We start from the raw sequence: 19,969 nt of genomic DNA, 5'->3' as shown, positions 1-19,969 counted from the left end.
ATGAGTGAAGGAATCAAATGAAAAACTGAGGCCCAGGAAAGGTAGGAGATGTTCCCATGGCCACACAGCAGAGCACTGGATGTGCATCAAGCAGACCCGCGGCCCCCAACCCTTGCAAAGTGCTTGCTGGGCCTTCTAGAGCACACTATGGTCCCCATCAGCGCCCCCACCCCATCCTCTCTCCCCGCTGGGCCTGGGAGCTTGAGACCCCCTCACCTAGCCCCCATCATCTAGCCCCAGAATTGCTCACAACACTGTTGGGAGGAGAGAAGAAAAATGAAAGAGGCAGAGCCTCAGAGACTAGAGAAGGTGTTGGAGGAGGGAGCAGGGAGGGAGGGGAGGAGGGAGAGGAGGGGAGAGGGATGCTGTCCTGCAGGCATGAAAATAACAGATGGAACGAGAGATGAAAAAACAAACAAACGAACACAAAGAGAAACTCACAAACAGAGCAATGGAGTGGAGGGACGGAGCAGGCCCACAAGAGGCCCAGAGGATCCACACAACCCACATGGGTCCCCAGGGGCAGGGGGCGCAGCAGGTATCCAGGGCAAGGCAGGGTGAGGCCCACAGTGCCACAGTGACAGTTGCTCCTCCCAGGGGGGTGTCAGGGGGTGGCCCCGTGCTGCCTCCACAGCATCCCCTCCAACTTCTGGGGCTCAAGGGACCACAGACAGGTCTGAGCCTGGCTTGTAAGGAGGGCCTGGTGCATCTCTCCCCCACCTCCCCTGGTTCTGGGCTTTTCTCCTCCTTATAAATATTTAGCAGTGTTTGGAGTGTGAAAATGCCACAGTCAGCTGGGGTGTAATAGTTGCTAAAGTGAGAAACAATACAGATCACATGGTTTGAACCAGCAGCTCCCAAGTGGACCTGCGGAGGAGACCAGAGAAGGGCCACAGGGACCCCCAACTGCTTTCAGAAACCTCAGTCTAACTCAAGAGCCTGGGGTCTGACAGAAAGGAGAGATCACAAATGCCTGAGTTATAACTGAATCAGGGAAATAACTGAGTCAGGGCAGGCCATTCTAGTGATCCTTGAGAGGGCCAAGGGGCACCCTCACCACGGGAGGGGGCTGAGGGCCAGGCTGGGAGGAGTGACAGTCAAGAAGGGAGGGACAGAAAGAGAAAGGGCAGTAAGACAGAACTAGCATTTGCTGAGTGCCTACTTGTTTCTTACAACACACTGTGAAATGGGCATTATAACTCCCACTTTACTGATAATGAACTTGAGGTTCAGAGACATCTGATCATTTGTCCAGGAACACACAGCAAGCAAGAGGCTAGTCAGGATTCAGACCCGATTCCGTCTGCGTCTAGAGGTTAGGCCCTTTATAGCCAACACTGCTGCTTTCCTAAAGCAAGTGTTTTTCATCAGCTTTGGGGAAAAGCAGAAAAGAGGAGAAATGAGAACTGGGGAGGGGAGGGGGGAGAGATGAAAGGGTGAGTAAGGATCAAGAAGGAGAACGAGGGCAACAAGGGCAGGAAACGTGGCCAGTGGTGGGGAATGTCCCGATAACTCAATCAGTCCCTGGGGCCACCTGCTCAGGAAGCTGGGACTCTGACGGTTTCTTCAAACAACAACAGCAGCTTCCCATACCCTGAGCACCTGTTCCGCCCTAGTCATGCCTCTGAGTATTTTTCCCAGAACACTGCTGACCACTCAACAATCCCATTTCAGAGATGAGGAAATTCAGGCTCTGAGAGGTGAACTCTGTCTCCAAAATCCACATCCTTTCCACTCTGCTGCCCAGCCAAGCCCTCCGTGAAACAACCCACCGGCTTCCTGACCCCACCCCGGGGCAGGGAGGGGGGTGCTTCCAGTTCACCGGGCCCTGCCCTTGTGCAGCACCATATGGATGGCTTCTGCTGGTCTACTGCGAAGCGCAAGCACAAAATGTGCAAGACCGTGGTCGAAACCAAACTTCCGGATTGTGGAATGGCTGGCTCTGCCTCACCCCTGAGACCCATCCATGCCCCGCCAGCCTGATTCTCAGAGTCAAAGCCGGGTCTCCTAAGAGAAATACCAGTGGTGTCCTCGCTAATTAAAGCTCACTGGAGACAAAGAACAGAAACCCAACAAGGGTGGCTGGAGGAAAGGAGGAGGGAGTATGAGAAGGAGACAAAAATCTCACGGGAAAGATGCGCAGGCAGAACGCAGGAGTGCTGGAGTCAGGAACGGGGAAGCCATCAGCCCTCGAGGCGGTTGCTCTCTCTCCACCTCTCCCCCTGGGGCTGCATGTTCTCACGCTGCTCTCCGGTCGGCTGCTCCATGGTCTCTGGGGACCAACTCTCTCTGCTTACTCAGGGCTTTTCTGCTCCTCCATCATTTTGGCTTGCATGTGGCTCTCACTCCGACCCTGTTTCTACTCTGCCTCTCGCTCAGCTTCTCACTGTTAACTGGCTGAATGGCCCAATTCCAAATTCCCAGGAAAGGAATCTGATTGATCAGCTTGGGTCAGGTGCCCCATGCCCGGACCAATCAGCTCTGTCTAGGGTGTGTCATGTGTTCCACGAGGCTTGAGCAGAGGAGGGCTTATAGAGCGGTGTTTTACGAATCGGGGGTCACAACCCATTAGCTGATAATGAAATCAACTTAAAGAGTTGCCACCAGCACTTACAGAATAGAAGATAAAAGCATGAGACACAGAGAACAAGGGTGTAGTAGATATTACTATATTTACCAATATTCCACTTCCCTCTAAGGCTGGGCAAATTTCTCCAGCCCTGTGAAATTAGACATGCCCATGTGGCTTGCTCTGGCCAATGAGATAGGACTAGAAGTGCCCCCATGTCACTTCCGGGCAGAAGCATTTAAGGGCTAGTGCGTGTATTCGTTTTCTGTGGAGCCTGTAACAAGTGGCCACAAATTTAGTGGCTTAAAACAACATATACTTAGCTTACAGCTTTGTAGTTCAGAGGTTCAAAATGTACCCCACTGGGTTAAAATCAAGATGTTGGCTGGGCCACATTCTTTTCCGGAGACTCCAGGGCTGAATCTCTTTCCTCACCCTTTCCAGCCTCTGGAGACCACCCACATTTGTCTCACGGCCTCTCCCTCCGTCTTCAAGGCCAACAGCAGCAGGTTGCGTTCTTATTATATTGCCTCATTCTGACCTCTTCTGCCCCCCTTCTTCTATTTTTAAAGACCTTTATGAGTACATTTGACTCCCTAATTTGAGGTGAACTGGTTTAGCAACCTTAATTCCATCTGCACGCGTAATTTCCCTTTTGCCAGGATTTATAACATGTTCAAGGGTGTCAAGCATTAGTATGTAGACATATTTGGGGAGCCATTTCTTTTGCCTACCCTGCCCTCCTTCCACTGCCGCTGAAACCAGCAACGAGTGGATTCTGTCAACTGAATACCAGGGCTCTCCTGTTACATGATAGGTGTGTAACGTGACAGAAAAAGAAAGCTCTCGCACCGCTAAGAAATGGGTGCTGTTTGTTACTGCACTTCTCTGGGCTGATACAAAAAGTATTATTTAGTGAAACTTTCATTTTAGGTCAGCTGAGTTACAATGTTAGATGAATTTCATGTTGCAAATGTTTTAATGTTTTAATCCACTGTTCTAGAGAAACACGTCTAAAATGAACATGTTCTATCAATGCCTGTGCAGTTGGTTGGATCCTGTTTCCTGATTTAATTCCCTCAGGCTGGTGCTACCACGCAGGGAGGCAGGTCAGCTCTCCAGTAACCAGCACGTTGGCTTTTCCAATGAGTCCCACTCCCCACCTGCAGCATGGGATACTTGCTGATCAATTTTAATATTCTGCTGCCCTTCTAGGAGCCACCTGTCCTCCCAGTGTCCGTCTGTGCCTGCGCCACAAAGGTACCAGAACAAAGTACTTTCCATGATAGGTTACCCAAAAACCAACAGGTTTTGGTACAGCCAAACAATGGAATATTACATAGCACTGAAATTATTCTTGCATCTTTTGTAACACAGGGAAGTGCCTATGATAGAATATTAAGCAGAACAAGTCAGGATTCAAAACAATATATCTGGCACGAGCTCAACCCTATACTCAACAAATACCAAAAGAAACAATGGGAAGACTTAATGTTAAGGTGGCAATACTTCCAAAATTGATCCACAGGTTTAGTGCAATCCCTATTAAAATCTCAGCCGGACTTTTTTTTTTTTTTCCAGAAATGAACAGGCTGGCCCTAAAATTCATATGGAAATGCAAAGGCCCAGGATAGCCAAAACGATCTTGAAAAAACAAAATAGAATAAAGTCGGAGGACTCACACTCCCAACTTCAAAAGTCACTACAAAGCTACAGTAATCAAAAGTGTGTGATGTTGGCATAACGATAGACACATAAATCAATGGAACAGAATTGAAAGTCTAGAAATAAACACATATAATTATGGTCAATTGATTTTTGACACAGGAGCCAAGACGAGTCAATGGGGGAAAAAAACGCAAAGCAGTCTTTCAACAAATGATGCAGGGACAACTATATATCCACATGAAAGAATAAAATAAAGTTAGCCCCCACCTCACACCATATATAAAAATTAACTCAAAATGGATCAAAGCCCTTAATGTAAGAGTTAAAACTATGCAACTCTTAGAAGAAAACTTAAGTGTAAATCAACATGACCTTGGATCAAGCAATGATAACCTTAGATATGACACCAAAAGCATAGGCAACTTACAAAAAAGAGATAAACTTGCTTTTATTGAAACTAAAACCTTCTAAGCTTCAAAGGTCACTATCAAGAAAGTGAAAAGACAGCGCCTAGAATAGACAAGATATTCTCAAATCATGTATCTGATAAGGGTTTAGTATGCAGGATATATAAAAACCCTATTATAATTCAACAATAAACAGGAAAATAATCCAATTAAACATGGGCAGGGGCACCCGGGTGGCTCAGTCGGTTAAGTGACCGGCTCAGGTCATGATCTCACAATTCGTGAGTTTGAGCCCCACCTCGGGCTCTGAATTGAAAGTACAGAGCCTGCATTGGATCCTCTGTCTCCCTCTCTCTCTGCCCCTACCCAGCTCCCACTCTCTCCCACTCTCTCGCTCTCTCTCAAAAATAAACAAACATTAAATTTTTTTAAATTAAAAAAAAAATGGGCAATGGATTGGAATAGACCTTTTTCCAAAGAGGATATAACAAGTGGCCAATAAGCACATGCAAAGATGTTCAACATTATTAGTCATCGGAGAAATGCAAATCAAAGTCACTTCACACCCACTATGATACCTACAATCCAAAAGAAGACAGTAACAGTGTTATCAAGGATGTGGAGAAATTGAAACCCTCCTCATGCATCGTTGGTGGTAATGCAACCCGGTGGGATCACTTTGGAAAAGAGTTTGGCAGTTTCTCCGAAAGTGAAACACAGTTACCATATGACCCAGCAATTCTATCCCTAGGTACATACCTGAAAGAATTGAAAATAGATGCCCACACAAAAACTAGTGCAGAAATGTTCGTAGCACACACTGTTCATAACAGTCATAAAGGGTGAGGAAGAAAATCAAATGTCCAGCAATTGACGAATGTATTTTTAATGTGGTATATCCACACAAAGAAATATTATTTAGCTATAAAAGGAGATAGCATACAGATTCCTGCTACAACATGGACAAACCTTAAAAACATGTCACATGAAAGAAGTCAGACACAAAAGACCACCTATTTGTGTGGTTCCATTGACAGGAAATGTCCAGAACAGACAAGCACATAGAGACAGAAAGCGGATCAGTGGTTGCTGGGGTTGGTGTGAGGGGGAAATGAGGAGTGGCAGCTAATGGGTATGGGGTTTCTCTTTGGGGTGATGAAAATGTCCTGAAATTAGGGGCGCCTGGGTGGCTCAGCCAGTTAAGCATCTAACTCTTGATTTTGGCTCAGGTCATGAACTCATGGTGTGAAGTGGCCAAGCCCCAAGTCACTGGCTCTGGGCCGATAGCGTGGAGCCTGCTTGGGACTCTCTCTCATTCCCTCTCGGCTCCTCCCCTGCACATGCATGTGTGTGCTTGCTCTTGCTGTCTCTCTCTCTTTCTCGCCCAAAATAGACATTTTTTTAAATGTCCTGGAATTAGACAGTTGTTCAATCTTGTGAATATACTAAAAACGACACCACTACATTTTATGCAAAAATTCGGAATATGATGGTATATAAATTAATTTTATGTCAATTAAAAAATAATACTAAATAATACTAAAATAAATAATAAAATAATAAATAATAAATAAATAATAAAATAAAATAAAATACTAAAATAAAAAATAATACTAAATAATACTAAAACAAACCCTAATACTAAATATTAACAGGGGTTGAAGGAGACTCCCTCCACCCACCAACCCACTCCTTGATACATCTTATTTTTCTATGTTGTATAATAAGCATAAATTACTTTGCAAAGACGCCAGGTTTTCCCTAACAAGATATGTCTCAGGTCTTGGTGAAAGGAGAGGCTGGAAAAAAAAAAAAAAACATTGCTAGTAAAGTAGAGAAATATGGATCCTATTACTCTGAATCCTTTGATGTTAGAGTCTCTCCTTCTGCAATTTTACAATCCAGAGTCCATAAATCTGTGATATGATCCCTCCCAGGCCTGCTGTGCTGTCTTCTGCTCAGCTATTTCTTTCTCCAGGAAGCCTTCCCTGACTCCCTCTAAGTCCCACACCCAGTGGGGAGTCACAGCATCTCCCACACTTTGTGATGGTTTGTTTGCTCACTTTCTGCTTCACTTAACATGAATGAGAGCACAGATCTCATTTGTGTTATTGACACTGGATCCCCAGGGCACAGCATGGTTCTTGGAGCACAGTAGGGGCTCTGTAAATAAATATGGGTTGAATGTTGCTGAATGAACAAATGCTCTAAGAGAACACTGTCAACAGTGAGGATGGAGAAGGTTTAAAAAGATGGTGGTTGGTGATGATCCTTTGCTCTAGGTGAGCAGACTCTAGAGATTTCTTCTTCTGTCTATACTTCTCTTTGGCTGTCAGGATCAATGGGCACCAGGCTTAGAAAATGCTTCACAGGGGCAGTGTCCCAGCCCCCGTCAGGCTGAGTCAGGAATACAACCGATGTATCTAAAATGGGCCCCTGCTCAGCTTTGATAAAGTTCTCCCACTTACCACTCACCTGCCCACATTCACACTGCCCCTACTACTGCCAGGCTCTGGGGGCACTAAGGTGAACAATTCATCGTCCCTGCTGATGAATGACCCTGGTATACAGCCCAGTTAGAGAAAGCCACCAAGCACGATGACCACGGTGTACTAAGCTCTCCTTAGGAGTCAGGTACAGTGCTAAGCAATTCACACGCTTTGAGATACTATGTTATTCCATCTGAATATTCCCATTTTTTAGACCTAAGACTCCAATAAATAACTTATCCAAAGTCATGAAGTCAGTGTCAGAAAATACACATAGGAGAGAAAGCCCATGAATGAGCCGCCTATGGGAAATCATTTAAACGAAACGCGTCTTACTCAACAGCGGGAACCTCATCCTGGAGAGACTATTCACGAGTGTGCATTCACGACCAGTGAACTGAGGAAGCGCTGGGAACAGTTCATTCCTTTATGAGCATCGGAAAGTTCGTGGTGGGGAAAAATGCTATGAATACAGTGAATGTGGGAAGACCTTCAAATATTACTCAGTCTTCAGTCAACATCAGAAAACTCACACAGGAGAGAAACCAGGTGCCAGTTGCTGCTCTAAGTAAGCGTGTCATAAAGATGAACTCATTTGTTCCTCCAACAACCTTAAGAGGAGGTGCGACTACATCCCCGTTTCAGCAATGGGGAAACCGAGGCACAGAGAGAGAGTCAAATTTTCCCAAGGTCACACAGCCAGTAAGGGGCAGGGCTAGACACTGGAGCCGAGGCGGTCTGGCTCTAGAGACCACACTTCTAACCATTCACACAATAATAGTACCTTGTAAGTGGGATTGTGTGGTTCTGTCTGGCAAGGCAGGAAGGTCTTCAAGGGAGGAGGCAGCAATGAGAAAGGCCTTGAAGAACATTCAGGGATGAAGAGGTGGCTGAGTCCACGGGGTGCTTGGGAGACAGCAGGCAGCCTGGTGTGGCTGAAGTGTGTCCTGTGCGCCTGGGATGAGCACCAGGGAGGAGGATGGGCCAGAGAAGGGTCCATTCCCCGCCCAGATACTCACAGAGCACTTCTACGCGCCAGGCCCTGGGCTAGGTGTGAAGGGTCTTGACAATGCCAAGCTAAGGGACTTGGACCATAACCAGAAGGCAACAGGGAGCCATGGGCATTTGGGGGAGGGAGAATGACTGGCCAGGGCTGTATTTTGGACGAAGACGTGCCCTAACCCCATAAGTTTCCTCCACCTCTGCCCCAATAGCAATCATGACTCAGTTGGGTAGGGTGGGGACCACACAAGGGGGCATTCCTTCTGCCCTACATTTTGACCCACTTTTTGGGTGTGAGAGCAGTCATCAGGGAGCAGGGAGGCGTGAGGAGCAGGTGGCTATGGCAGCAAAGAGGTTTCTAGGGCCCTTATCACACACTCCCTGGTAGCAGAGTTATTTGTGTACGAGCTTGTCTGCTCTGCCAGAATTGAAAAGCCCTCCCTGTGTCAGAACATTGCCTGCCTGTTTACCCACCATTAGTGCACCTGCTTGTCAGGACAGCCCGGAAGGGGGAAGGAGACAGGAAGACAGGAAATGTCACCCTCATTTCACAGATTTGGAGAGCCTGAGGGAGCACGCTACAGGCTGCTCCATTTGCCAAATGGAGAAATCACACCCCAAGGGAGGGAAGAGTCTTGTGCCGGGGCCCGGAGTGCAGAGTCACAGGGAGGAGAGAGCCCCCGGTTGTCGGTGCTCCTGTTGTACTGCAGCTCAAAACCAAGCACGGCTCCTTTGGGCTTCTGCATGGCTCTCTGGGCACAGGGTGGCATGCCTGGCAGGGCTGAGAGGCGAGGGGTGGTGGACGGGGGCCCTGACCAAGTCAAGCTCCCAGGCTCTGGGCTTCACATTGGCTTCTGGGCACACAGCAATTCTTCCAGTCCCCTGTCTGCATTCACATGTTCGCTTTTCCGGCCATGATCCATATTCGTGGAGATTTCCAGGGGGTGCAGGGTGAGGAAGGAGGGGAGCCACCAGGTGGCCGTGAACTGAGGGGAGAGTTTCTTAACGGAGGAGCATGGCCCATTTGCTGGTAACCTAAGAAGCTGGAGACCTGAAAGTCAAGGGCTAATAAAAATTTCAATGAGTGGGCTGGCAGCTGGACCCCAAAGAGCCCGCAGACAGCACCTGAACATTCTCCAGTCTTCTCTAAGGTTGAGAGAGGGAAGGGAGGGCTGCTGGCGCAGGAAACAGTACAGACCCTAAAAGCAAGCAGACCCTGCCTGAGTCCTGTGTGACCTCAGGCCAGTTTAATACCTCTCTGAGGCATACTTTCCCTCATCTGGAATATTGGGGTGATATCTACCTCACAGGTTGAAGGCACATAGAAAGACTTGGTACACAGTAGGGAATTGATCAAATGAAGCCAACATCATTGGTAATATGATTATTGTTACCACCTTTCCACTGGCCAACACTGTGCCTTGCTTTTGGTGCCCAGGGGACGGTTCCTGCCTAAATGTCCCTCAAGTGAGAAGGCCTTGGGGTGGGAAGAGATGGTTATGTTACCCTTGCTGGAGACAGGGAAGTTTTTTGTCTTCCTCCCAGTCTCAGATGGAAAACAATAGTTTATAATATAATGTTCTCTTCCCAGTTTAGACCCTCACATTTCAGATACCTCTGGGGACATGCCCTATTTCTTCTTTCTATAGAAGCTTCTCCTTCGGTTCTCCCAACGGCAATCCTTTCTTCCCTATGTCACCTCATCCAAGAAGCCTTTCCTGACTGCTTCAGTCAGTGCCTTTGCCCTGAGTCCTCTCATCTCCAGAGGGGCTTTGCTTGCGCCTCTCCCCTCCCTCCTTCCCTTCTCTCCTCTTTCCATCCATCTTTCTGACTTCCCTCCTTTCTTTTCTCCCTTTTATCTTCCAGTCTCTGGGCCTGGCACTGTTCTTATCTCCTGCAGGTACAGGCCCCTGCACCCTGTCCTCAGGGCACCTACACTCTGGAACAGGGAGGCAGACGTTCCATAAATACACAGACCCTCCCTCAGAAGCACGGCGGGCGGGTGGGATGAGACGATGGACGATGTCTAGCTCGGTTCCAGGCATAAGACAGCCACCCACACACATTACCGCCCCTCCCCTCTTCTCCTCTCTCCAGCGCCCGTGTCCCCTCAGCATCCACATGGGCCTACGCCTCTCCTCGCCTCAGTGACAGTCACGGAATGCTGAAAAAATGCAGAGAGCAGAAACCTCTTCCTTCAGTCATTCATTTTCCTTGGTACATAGTCAGTGCTAAGTAAATATTTTGAATGAATGAATCGAGGAGAGCCAAACCCTGAGCTTGAAGCTGGGGAAAAATAGGACTTGGGCCAAGTGGCCAGTCAGAGGTGGGCAGCCTGGCCTGCAGGATGGGACGCGCCGCATGGGCCTCAGCAGGGGCCCGGGCCACACAGGGTGGCCCCAGGCACAGGGGGTCAGATTGTCCCAGCGGAAGACTTCATTTAAAGTTTCATTTGTCTGGGTTTGGTGTTTTGTTTTAGGCAGTCTGAACATACAGACTTCCAGGGTTATAGAATAACATATGAAAATGAGATATTAATTCAGAAGCATTACTTTTTTCCTCCTCTTACACTTCATTAAACATCAGAACAGATCACCATGGCAACGCCTCACCCACTCTGTCGACCACCTTGGGGGCGGGTCAAAGGCTGAGAGCCCTCTGGGGTCTGGGGCTCTGTTCAGACCGTAAGCTATGGCCTAAGGTGGCGGCTCTTTTCTGAGAAAGAATTCTAGGGGGAAAAGCCCATGCCCTACATTTAGCCAGACATAGTGTCCTTGATGTGCTGGAGGGGGCTCCTATAGGCTCATAAGAGCCTACTGCCGTGTTTGTAGATTTTGTGAGCTGGTGGTTAAACACAGCCATCGCCAAGGCTCCCCACTGAGGGTGAATGTGCCCCGCGGGGGACAACTTGAAATGTCTGGAGACATTTTGGGTGGTCACAACTTGGAGGAGGGGTGCTACTGGCATCCAGTGGGTGGAGGTCAGGGACGCTGCCTGCACAATGCACAGGTCACCCGCCTTCCCATCTCCAACAAGGAATCGGCAGCCCAAATGTTTGTGGTACTGATGGTGAGAAATCCAGATCTAAGCTTATGTAAGTTAAAAAAAACGATATGAAAAACAAAGGGAAGACATAATCAAAGCTTACCACTTGCTACTATTTCACTAAATTTCCCTATGATGCTCTTGAGGCTATTGATGCCCACTAGATCCGTACGGTGGGACTAACGTATAATGGTGCCCTACCGTGCATCTCTTCCCAAGTCCGTGTTCGATGACACCACTTTAATAGTGTGAAATCCTTGGTGGGAGAATTTACACCACAGAAATTGGCAATTACTACACCATCCCCACCCCCACCCCCTGTTTTTTTCCTGAACAGCCACTTGTTACCAGTACGCCACTGGGCAGAGCCCTAAACAGAGAAGGGAATTCACAAGCCTGGTAAATGCCTCTAAGTTTCCAACCCAGGTAGATGGCTCAGCACCAGCCTGCTATACACGGTGTGGAACAAGGATCTAAACGTGGCAAAATGCACAAAGTACACATCTCATACACGGACACACACCATGCACATCGTACACACACGCACAGACACACACACTCCACACATATCCAGAGATACCACACACACACCGCACATCCTCCACATTATACCTACAGACATCACACACACCACACGCGTAGAAAACACACACACATCACACTCACCTACACCGCACACACATACCATACCTGCTTTACACCTCAGGCGCCCATGTACCCCACAGACACTTATACACACTGCAGACAGATCACTCACACAAATATAAGCACAATGTGCAACTGAAACACACAACTCACGCACAACACCCCCCCCCATGCCAAATACACACCACAGAAATACACATGTAAGTAGCCTTCTAGCTAGCAGAGAACTTATAGAATGAGAACAGTAAAAGAATGCCAACCTGACTGACCACAGTCTTCGATGTCTCAGTACCTTCACCTTTACTCCCTCCTCAGCCTCTGTGGCCCCCCCTCCCCCACACACCACCTCCCTACCAGCCTGCTAAGGTGAATGGCTCAACCCCCCCCACCCCAGGAATACCATCCAGTGGTCCTGTCTCGGTGCCCATTCCTCTTGGCCTCTGGAACCCCGGCTGAGTGGTTCCCTACCCCTGCTCTGTGCCCAGCTCTCTGTCAGCTGAGCCCAGCTGGCTGTGGCCTCCAGGGTCTGGCCTCCACCCCTTCCCAGAGCTCATGACAAGCAGTCCCTGGGTGACTCCACCTACTCAGTCACTTGGCTGCTACTAGATGCTGGTTAAGTCCAAACCTCTACCTCCAGCCAGACCCTCTCTGCCCCCACACCCGCCAGCCTTGTGACATCTCTACTCAGATGTCCCTCAACTCCTCAGACAAGTCCCAAACAGACTTTCCGTCTGTCCACACCTGTTCCTTGCCTAGGTTCTCTGCCCCTGCCCACCGCAAAGATCAGAGGTGCTCAATGCACATCTCATGAATAAAGGAAAAAATTATGTAAATCCTACAAAGAGACAAAAAAAAAACCCCAAAACACCCAAACTTCCCTGTGAGGCAGAGAGGAAGTCTTACCCCATTTTACAGATGAGAGTCCTGAGTTTTGGCGAAGTTAAGGGACTGGCCCAGAAGCTGCAGCCAAGGAGGGCGGGGTGGGGGGGGTGGGCACAGACAGGTAAGGCTGTGTTAGACCCAGAGCAGGGGGCTGCAGGCAGCAGCAGCCAGGCCAGGGCAGGCCCTTCAGGATCAGCTCTTGCCGGCCCCGAGTGAGGGGGTTAGTTACAAAGAAAAGGAAAAGGCGTTCCTGATACGCGTCCTGTTTCCTCTCCTCCTCTGGGCTTCTCAGTCAGGCCTTGGAGGGCGGATGTCTCTGGGCTGGCAACACTCAGACTGTGCAGTCAGAGGGTGAGGGTCTCCCTGGGACCCTTCCCCCCCACGCCAAGCAGTCAGGCCTGCATGAAGACAGGGGCTCTCTGGAGTGACCTCTCAAGTGTCCCTTCCCAGCCTGGAAGAGCCTCAACCCTCTATCTCCAGTGGAGTCTCATCACAGCCAGGCACCTCCTGTCCATAAGACTGTCCCATAAAGGCACCTCCACTGGGAAGCCTTCCATGTCACCCTCACTTGCTATGGAGTCCTTCTATAGTCCCCCTTCTCCCCTTCCTCCCTGCCCCACAGCAGTTGAGCCCATTACTCTGCCCAGCTTTCTGTGGCTGGTGCCTGTAGATCTGGGCTCCCCATAAATCAGGCAGGGGGTGGGAAGCAGGGAGGAGAGAGACAAAGGCAGAGGCCATAAAATGGGGCTTCTTGAGTGAAAGGACAAGATGAGCCTACCCCATCAGACAGAGGCCTTCCTGAGGGCAGAGGGCAGATCTCCTCTATCAGATAAAGATTTCCCTTAGGGAAATGGCTATGACTTTCCATCACAGGAGTTCCTGCAGGACAAAGATCATGCCTCTTTCCTTAAACATGGAGCTGCCAGAGGATAAGAGGGCTAGTTCCCTCCATTTAAAATAGGGAGCCCCAGGAAATAGAAGCCACATTCCCCCCATCCGACAGGAGTCTCTTTCCAGGGGGATGGGGCCATGCCTCCTCCATTAGACTAGGAGCTCTCAGAGGGCACACTCCCACCTGCTGCCCCCACAACAGTCCTCAGAACAGACTTTAGCTCAGTCTAAGACACAGAGAAGGGCTTCCCTCTGGGGCAGAACTGGGGGGAGTCTTGCCCAATCCTCCTTGCACAGGGTCCCATGCCAAGTTCCCATTCATGCCCTCAACTGAACCAAAGCTGCCTTGCCATACTTAAGATGGCCACGTGTCTGGGCAGAGGCCACTGGCCGTCTGTCCCAACCCAGGAATGTAGACTTCTCAAGAAATTTTGAAGGGGGCGACTAGGAGAGCCCTGAGAAGAGGACGCCCGGTCAGGCCAGCCCTGGCCTGGATGTGACCAGACATGTGGGCTGGATGGGTCTCTGCTCCTGGCTCTGCCACCAGCTGGGCAAACCTCTTCCCCCTGTGGCCACTATCACCCCTCCCACCCCCAATCTCCAAACTCTACCATCACCTACTGCTGGCTGAAGTGGCAGGAGGCACAGGAGAGGAAGGACAGCAGGGCCCTTCCCAGGTCCCGCCCAGAGGACATCACTGGCCGCCCTGAGTGCCGGGTGCCGTCCCTGAGCCTGGTCCAAGCTGCCTTCACAATCCTTTTCCCTACGTGTGCCAGCTCCAGGGAGCTGCTATTAGTTAGCATTGATCCACAAAGTGCTTTGATGACACTGTCTATGAGCTTCACACCCAGGGCCCTCGGGGCTAGGAGCAAGGGGTGGAAATGGAGCTGGGGACCCAGGCCACTGAGCAGAGTGACAGAACACTGGAGCCCCAAGACCAAGGCCCAAACAAGCCCAGGGCCAGCACTCAGTAAATGTTAGCTGAATACATGTTCACTGAAAAGCTACCTTAATCTGGTAACTTAATCTGGGTATATTTTCTTATTAAGAACTATTATTGTTGTTATAAGTGATGTTTATCATGTTTAATACAAGCCCAGCACTTTTCTAAACACTGTATCAACTCATTTAATCCTCACAAGAACCCTGTAAGGTAGATACTCTTCCTCTTCACACTCTACATAGGAAGAAACTTAGACACAGAAAGGGTAGTAAGTAACTTGCCCAAAGTCACAGAGCAGAAAAGAAATGGAAGCAGGTCAAACCATCTGCTTGATAAATTAAGAAGTAAAAATATAATAACAATGCCTCTGAAGTTTTTTAAATGTTTGTGTATTTATTTATTTATTTATTTATTTATTTATTTATTTATTTTTGAGAGAGAGAGAGAGAGAGAGAGCGAGCAGGGGAGGGGCAGAGAAAGAAGGACAGAGGATCTGAGCCTGATGCGGGGCTCGAACTCATGAATCGTGAGATCGTGACCCGAGCCAAAGTCAGCCACTCAGCCAACTGAGCCACCAAGGCGCCCCAATGCTTCTGAATTTTAAAAGAATTCGATCGTTTTGAAAGATACAATTTATCCTGTGTTCCAAACCAAATACATTCATTATCAGACTTATCGTGGTATGGTCAGGAGGTAAGAAGTTCTCTCAAAGAGTAGTATGACAAAGGTAAAACATGTGCTTCTCGGTTATCTCAAAATCATAGTTCTTTAGAAACTTTGAGTAGTTTTATTAAAACTTAGAAAACAAGAAAAACTGACAATGGCAATGGTTTTAAGATTTATCATTTATGTGTTAGGTGCTAGGGACTTCGCATATTTATCCTGCTTAATCTTGAGGCCAACTCAAGGAAGAAAAGGCATTTTTCTCCCTTGAGGGTGCCTATCTCCTACACCTCCTTGGTGGGCCTGGTCTATCAGATGTCTGCCCTGCCCAGGTTGGGAGCTGTTCCAGGGTGGGGCTGTGTTTGGCCCAGAGAAGGGGCCTCACAACGGAGTTCAGGGCTTGGGGTCAGGCGACTGTTGCTTCATCAGCCTGCACTTCAGCTGTCTGGAGTGTTAAATGAGGCCCTGGCACCAAGAGCTCTGTACAAGGGGTGTAAACACTAACCACCACCACCACCACCACAATAATCAGACTCACTGGGTGGTCTTGGGCAGGTTTCAGCCCATCTTGGCCTCAGCTGGCTCACCAGCTCTCAATGGGGGTCACGTTACCTTGATGGGCCCGGGCAGCTGAGAGGAGATAATGGGTATGAGGAGCTCCTTGGAGGTCAGAGACAAAGGCATGTTAGGAGAACAAGGCTGAAATATCAAGCATTTTTAAGAAATGAATTTCCATTATTTCCAAGAACACAGAGGCCTACGGATAAGGTGGGCACGGCAAGGCCAGCCAAGAGCAGCTGTCCTCCGCGAGGCAGAAGCAGGAAGGAGCACTGGGGGTGTCTCTGAACTTCTCCCCAAACCACACCCTGGGGCTTGGTAATCCACACCCTCACACCCACCCCAAATTCTCCACCCACTCCTCATGCTGATTCCCCTCCGTTGTCTGGGGAATTTTGAGAAGCCTGCCAGGAGGAACAGTGCTGGCCCGTTCTTTAGCCACCGATCTGTCTGCACTGACAACTTCCCAACCAGCTCCACCCGCCCAACCTAGATGCTTGTACATCTGACGGAAAGGGTCATGGGGGCCTGCTCAATTCTAAGGACTGAACTGACACATGGAGACCTTGCCCAGGTCAGATCCCAGGAGGCCAGCTCCCTTAGTGCCTCTGCTAGCCTGCCTCTGTTCTACCACAACTCCAGGGACCTTGACAAGCAGAGGGGTCTGTAGTGAATGTATTGCCCACATATGGTAGGGGAGACAGACATTATATTATACTTAAAGGGTCTATCCACCAAGAAGGCCTAACAATTGTAAACATTCATGCACCACGTGTGGGAGCACCCAAATATATAAATCAATTAATCACAAACATAAAGAAACTCAATGATAGTAACACCATAATAGTAGGAGACTTCAACAGCCCACTCACAGCAATGGACAGATCATCTAATCAAAAAATCAACAAGGAAACAATGGCTTTGAATGACACACTGGACCAGATGAACTTAACAGATATATTCAGAACATTTCATCCTAAAGCAGCAGAATATACATTCTTCTCCAGTGCACATGGAACGTTTTCCAGAGTAGATCATATACTGGGACACAAATCAGCCCTAAGTAAGTACAAAAAGATCGAGATCATACCGTGCATATTTTCAGACCACAACACTACGAAACTTGAAATCAACCACAGGAAAAAATTTGGAAAGGTAACAAATACTTGGAGACTGAAGAACATCCTACTAAAGAATGAATGGGCTAACCAAGCAGTAAAAGAGGAAATTAAAAAGTATATGGAAGTCAATGAAAATGATAATACCACAACCCAAAACCTCTGAGACACAGCAAAGGTGGTCATAAGACGAAAGTATATAGCAATCCAGGCCTTCCTAAAGAAGGAAGAAAGATCTCGGATACACAACCTAACCTTACGCCTTAAGGAGCTGGAAAAAGAACAGCAAATAAAACCCAAAACCAGAAGAAGATAGGAAATAATAGGGATCAGAGCAGAAATTAATGCTATCGAAACCGAAAAAACAGTAGAACAGATCAATGAAACCAGAATCTGGTTCTTTGAAAGAATTAACAAAACTGATAATCCCGTAGCCAGTTCGATCAAAAAGAAAAAGGAAAGGACCCAAATAAATAAAATCAAGAATGAAAGAGGAGAGATCACAACCAACACAGCAGAAATATAAACAATAGTAAGAGAATGTTATGAGCAATCATATACCAATAAAATGGGCAATCTGGAAGAAATGGACAAATTCCTAGAAACATATACATGACCAGAACTGAAACAGGTAAAGGAGACAGATGCACAAACCAAAAACTATCTGCAAAAGGCACTATGAGGGAGCATTATAAAGAAGGTGACCGTAACTCCAGAGAGGGAGTGGCTTGAAAGTTACAGAGAACAGGCGACATCTGAGGTAGGACCGGAAGGATGATTCAGAGTTTGCCAGGTCATCAAGGTGCAGAAGAGAGGACATTAAAGTGACGTGCAAATGCATGGAATGACGCAAACCTAAATAGCAGAGTGTACATTTCAAAATCATTTCAAAATTACCATCCCAATTGATACTCTCAAATACCACAATGGGGTTACCTGCCCTGCCACACACACACACACACACACACACGCATGCGCGCAAGTAAGAAAAGTAAGGGCCAGTGAAGACAAATGATGAGCCCAAGGGGAAACAGTGACTGATTTCTCGGGAGAGGGTAGGAGTGAGGGAGGGACACTGGCTGAGATGGCTCTCTTGTCTTGAAGGGGGCGGTATTCTCATAGGTCAGTGATCCCTCATTTCCTGCCCCTGCTGGTCTGTGATGCCCTCCTCCCATCCCCGACATACATGCATCCTCCTCCGGGCCCCAGGGCCTTTCAGAAGGGTGGCCAGCAGAGGGACAGAGCAGCCTTCCAAGGAGACCAAGAAAGATCTGAACTTTCATGAGGCCCAGCTTGGAGGCCGTGCCCTACCCTCCCCCACTCCCCCCAGGGCACTGATAACCCCGACCTCTCCCACTGCAAATCTCCTCTCCTAGCCTGTCCTCTCCCCTTCTCTCGCAGCTGCAGCTGCCGCCAGCCTCTCCCTCTCCTCCCTCCACCCCTCGCCATCCCCAGGGAGCAGTGAGCTCAGCCTTTCCCATCAGCCATCCCTGGGAATGATGGGAAATGCGAGGCAGGCCAGGAACCAGCAGAGGCCTGCCCCAGAGAGGGAGGAGGAGAACACGGGCTTTTCTGAGGGCCACTGGGGGCGTCTTGGGGGCAGGGCTCCGTTCTGCTGCTTGCGATGAAGCCCAGGTTGCCGTAAGAGCACAGTCTGCCTGTCCTTACCACTGGCTCTAACTAAGGTGGGACCCAACTGCTGGAGCTGGGATGGGCCTCTTTTTCTGGATGGGGAGACAGAGGTCCAGAGAGAGGAGGGAAAGGAAGTATGTCTGGGAGCTGACTGCCACATCCCAGGCACTGTTGGAGCCTTTCACGTCCTTTGTCTCATTGGATCCTTACCACTACCCTGCAAGGTATGTGTGGCACGCTGAAGAATGCCCCCCCTAAGATGCCCACATCCCCCAATCCCTGGAACCGTGAATATGCTACCCTACATGGGAAAAGGGACTTGGCAGATGAGATTTAGTTAAGGTTCTGGGGATAGGGAGCTTCCCCTGCATTACCTGGGTAGACCCAGGGCCATCACAAAGGTCCTTATAAGAGGGAGGCAGGAGGGTCAGAGACAGAAAAGGCAAGGACGTGCTGATAGAGGCATCAGGAGAGAAATTAGAAGATGCTAAGCTGCTGGCTTTAAGATGGAGAGTGGAACCAGGAGCTAAAGAACGTAGGCAGCTTCTAGAAGCTAGAAAAGGCAACGGGATGGATTCTCTCCTAGAGTCCTCAGAAGGAACACAACCCTCCAACTTACTTTAGGACTTTGGGCCTCCAGAACCGTCAGAGAATAAATCTGGGCTGTTTCAGGCCGCTAAATTTGTGGTGATTTGTTACAGGAGCAATAGGAGACTAATAAAGGAAGTATTCCCATTCCTGTTTTGCAGATGAGGAAACAGCCTCAGGGAAAGCACGTGACTTCCTCAGGTCCTACACGCTCCCCTCCACACCACACTGGGCTTACTGGGAATCTCCACGGGCTGTCAAGGCTGGGAGCCCCTCAGCCAGAGCTTCAAGGCGGGAGGAGGGGGGAGTGTGAGGAGGAGGTAGGGGTCTGCCACTGCAGGGCCAAGGTTGAGGACAGGAGTAGGGATGGGATCTGGGGAAGGTTAAAGCTCTGCCTGCAAGGACTTGGATTGTGGATTGTGGCTAGGGCCTTCTGGAGCCAGTGACTGAGTCCTACCCTGCCCCAACTTGACACAGGGAGGCACGGGACACGGACAAGGGGCGCTGGCCATGTAGCTGGGCTCAGCGGGCCAAGAATTTGCAGGATTTATCAAAATTAGGTGAAATTTCCCCATTATCTTTCTTTGCTCCTGATAAAATCCCTGAGAGGAAGGCTCCTCATCCTTCTTCCCACATGACCGGTGAGCAGGATGAGGCCCTGGGGGTCAGTAGCTGGCCCAAGTTTTCACAGCCGGCAAGAAGTGGAATCTGGGTGTTCATGATGATCAACATAAGGAAAACATGACTAATAGCTATTGAGCTGTGTGCACCTGCTGTCCCTGGCATTTTCTCAGTCATTCTTGAGGCAGACCTGGTCAAGTCCCTCCTCTGCCTCAAACCCCTTCACTGCTCCCCACAAGCTCTTCACA

At 49.0% G+C, this 19,969-nt stretch overlaps 1 protein-coding gene across 10 annotated transcripts in view; it reads right to left on the bottom strand.

Moving 5' to 3' along the window:
• ARRB1 (arrestin beta 1) overlaps nt 1-19,969 on the bottom strand; it is a 75,753-nt gene that overhangs the window by 25,669 nt on the left and 30,115 nt on the right. The window contains exon 1 of one of the 10 annotated variants that reach the window (XM_042906614.1): nt 7,918-11,738. The exons of 6 other annotated variants lie outside the window; for them this stretch is intronic. In XM_042906614.1, coding sequence (XP_042762548.1) covers nt 7,918-8,005 — 88 coding nt within the window. In that variant the 5' untranslated portion in view covers nt 8,006-11,738. Of the gene's footprint in view, nt 1-2,128; nt 4,359-7,917; nt 11,739-19,969 lie in introns of those variants that run through there. 3 more of the 10 variants (XM_042906607.1, XM_042906615.1, XM_042906613.1) reach the window with 3 other exon arrangements.

The sequence above is a fragment of the Panthera leo genome, chromosome D1 (assembly GCF_018350215.1).
Source record: "Panthera leo isolate Ple1 chromosome D1, P.leo_Ple1_pat1.1, whole genome shotgun sequence".
NCBI lineage: Eukaryota > Metazoa > Chordata > Mammalia > Carnivora > Felidae > Panthera > Panthera leo.
The sequence above is the reverse complement of the archived record's forward strand: the minus strand, read 5'-3'. Positions and strand labels throughout refer to the sequence as shown.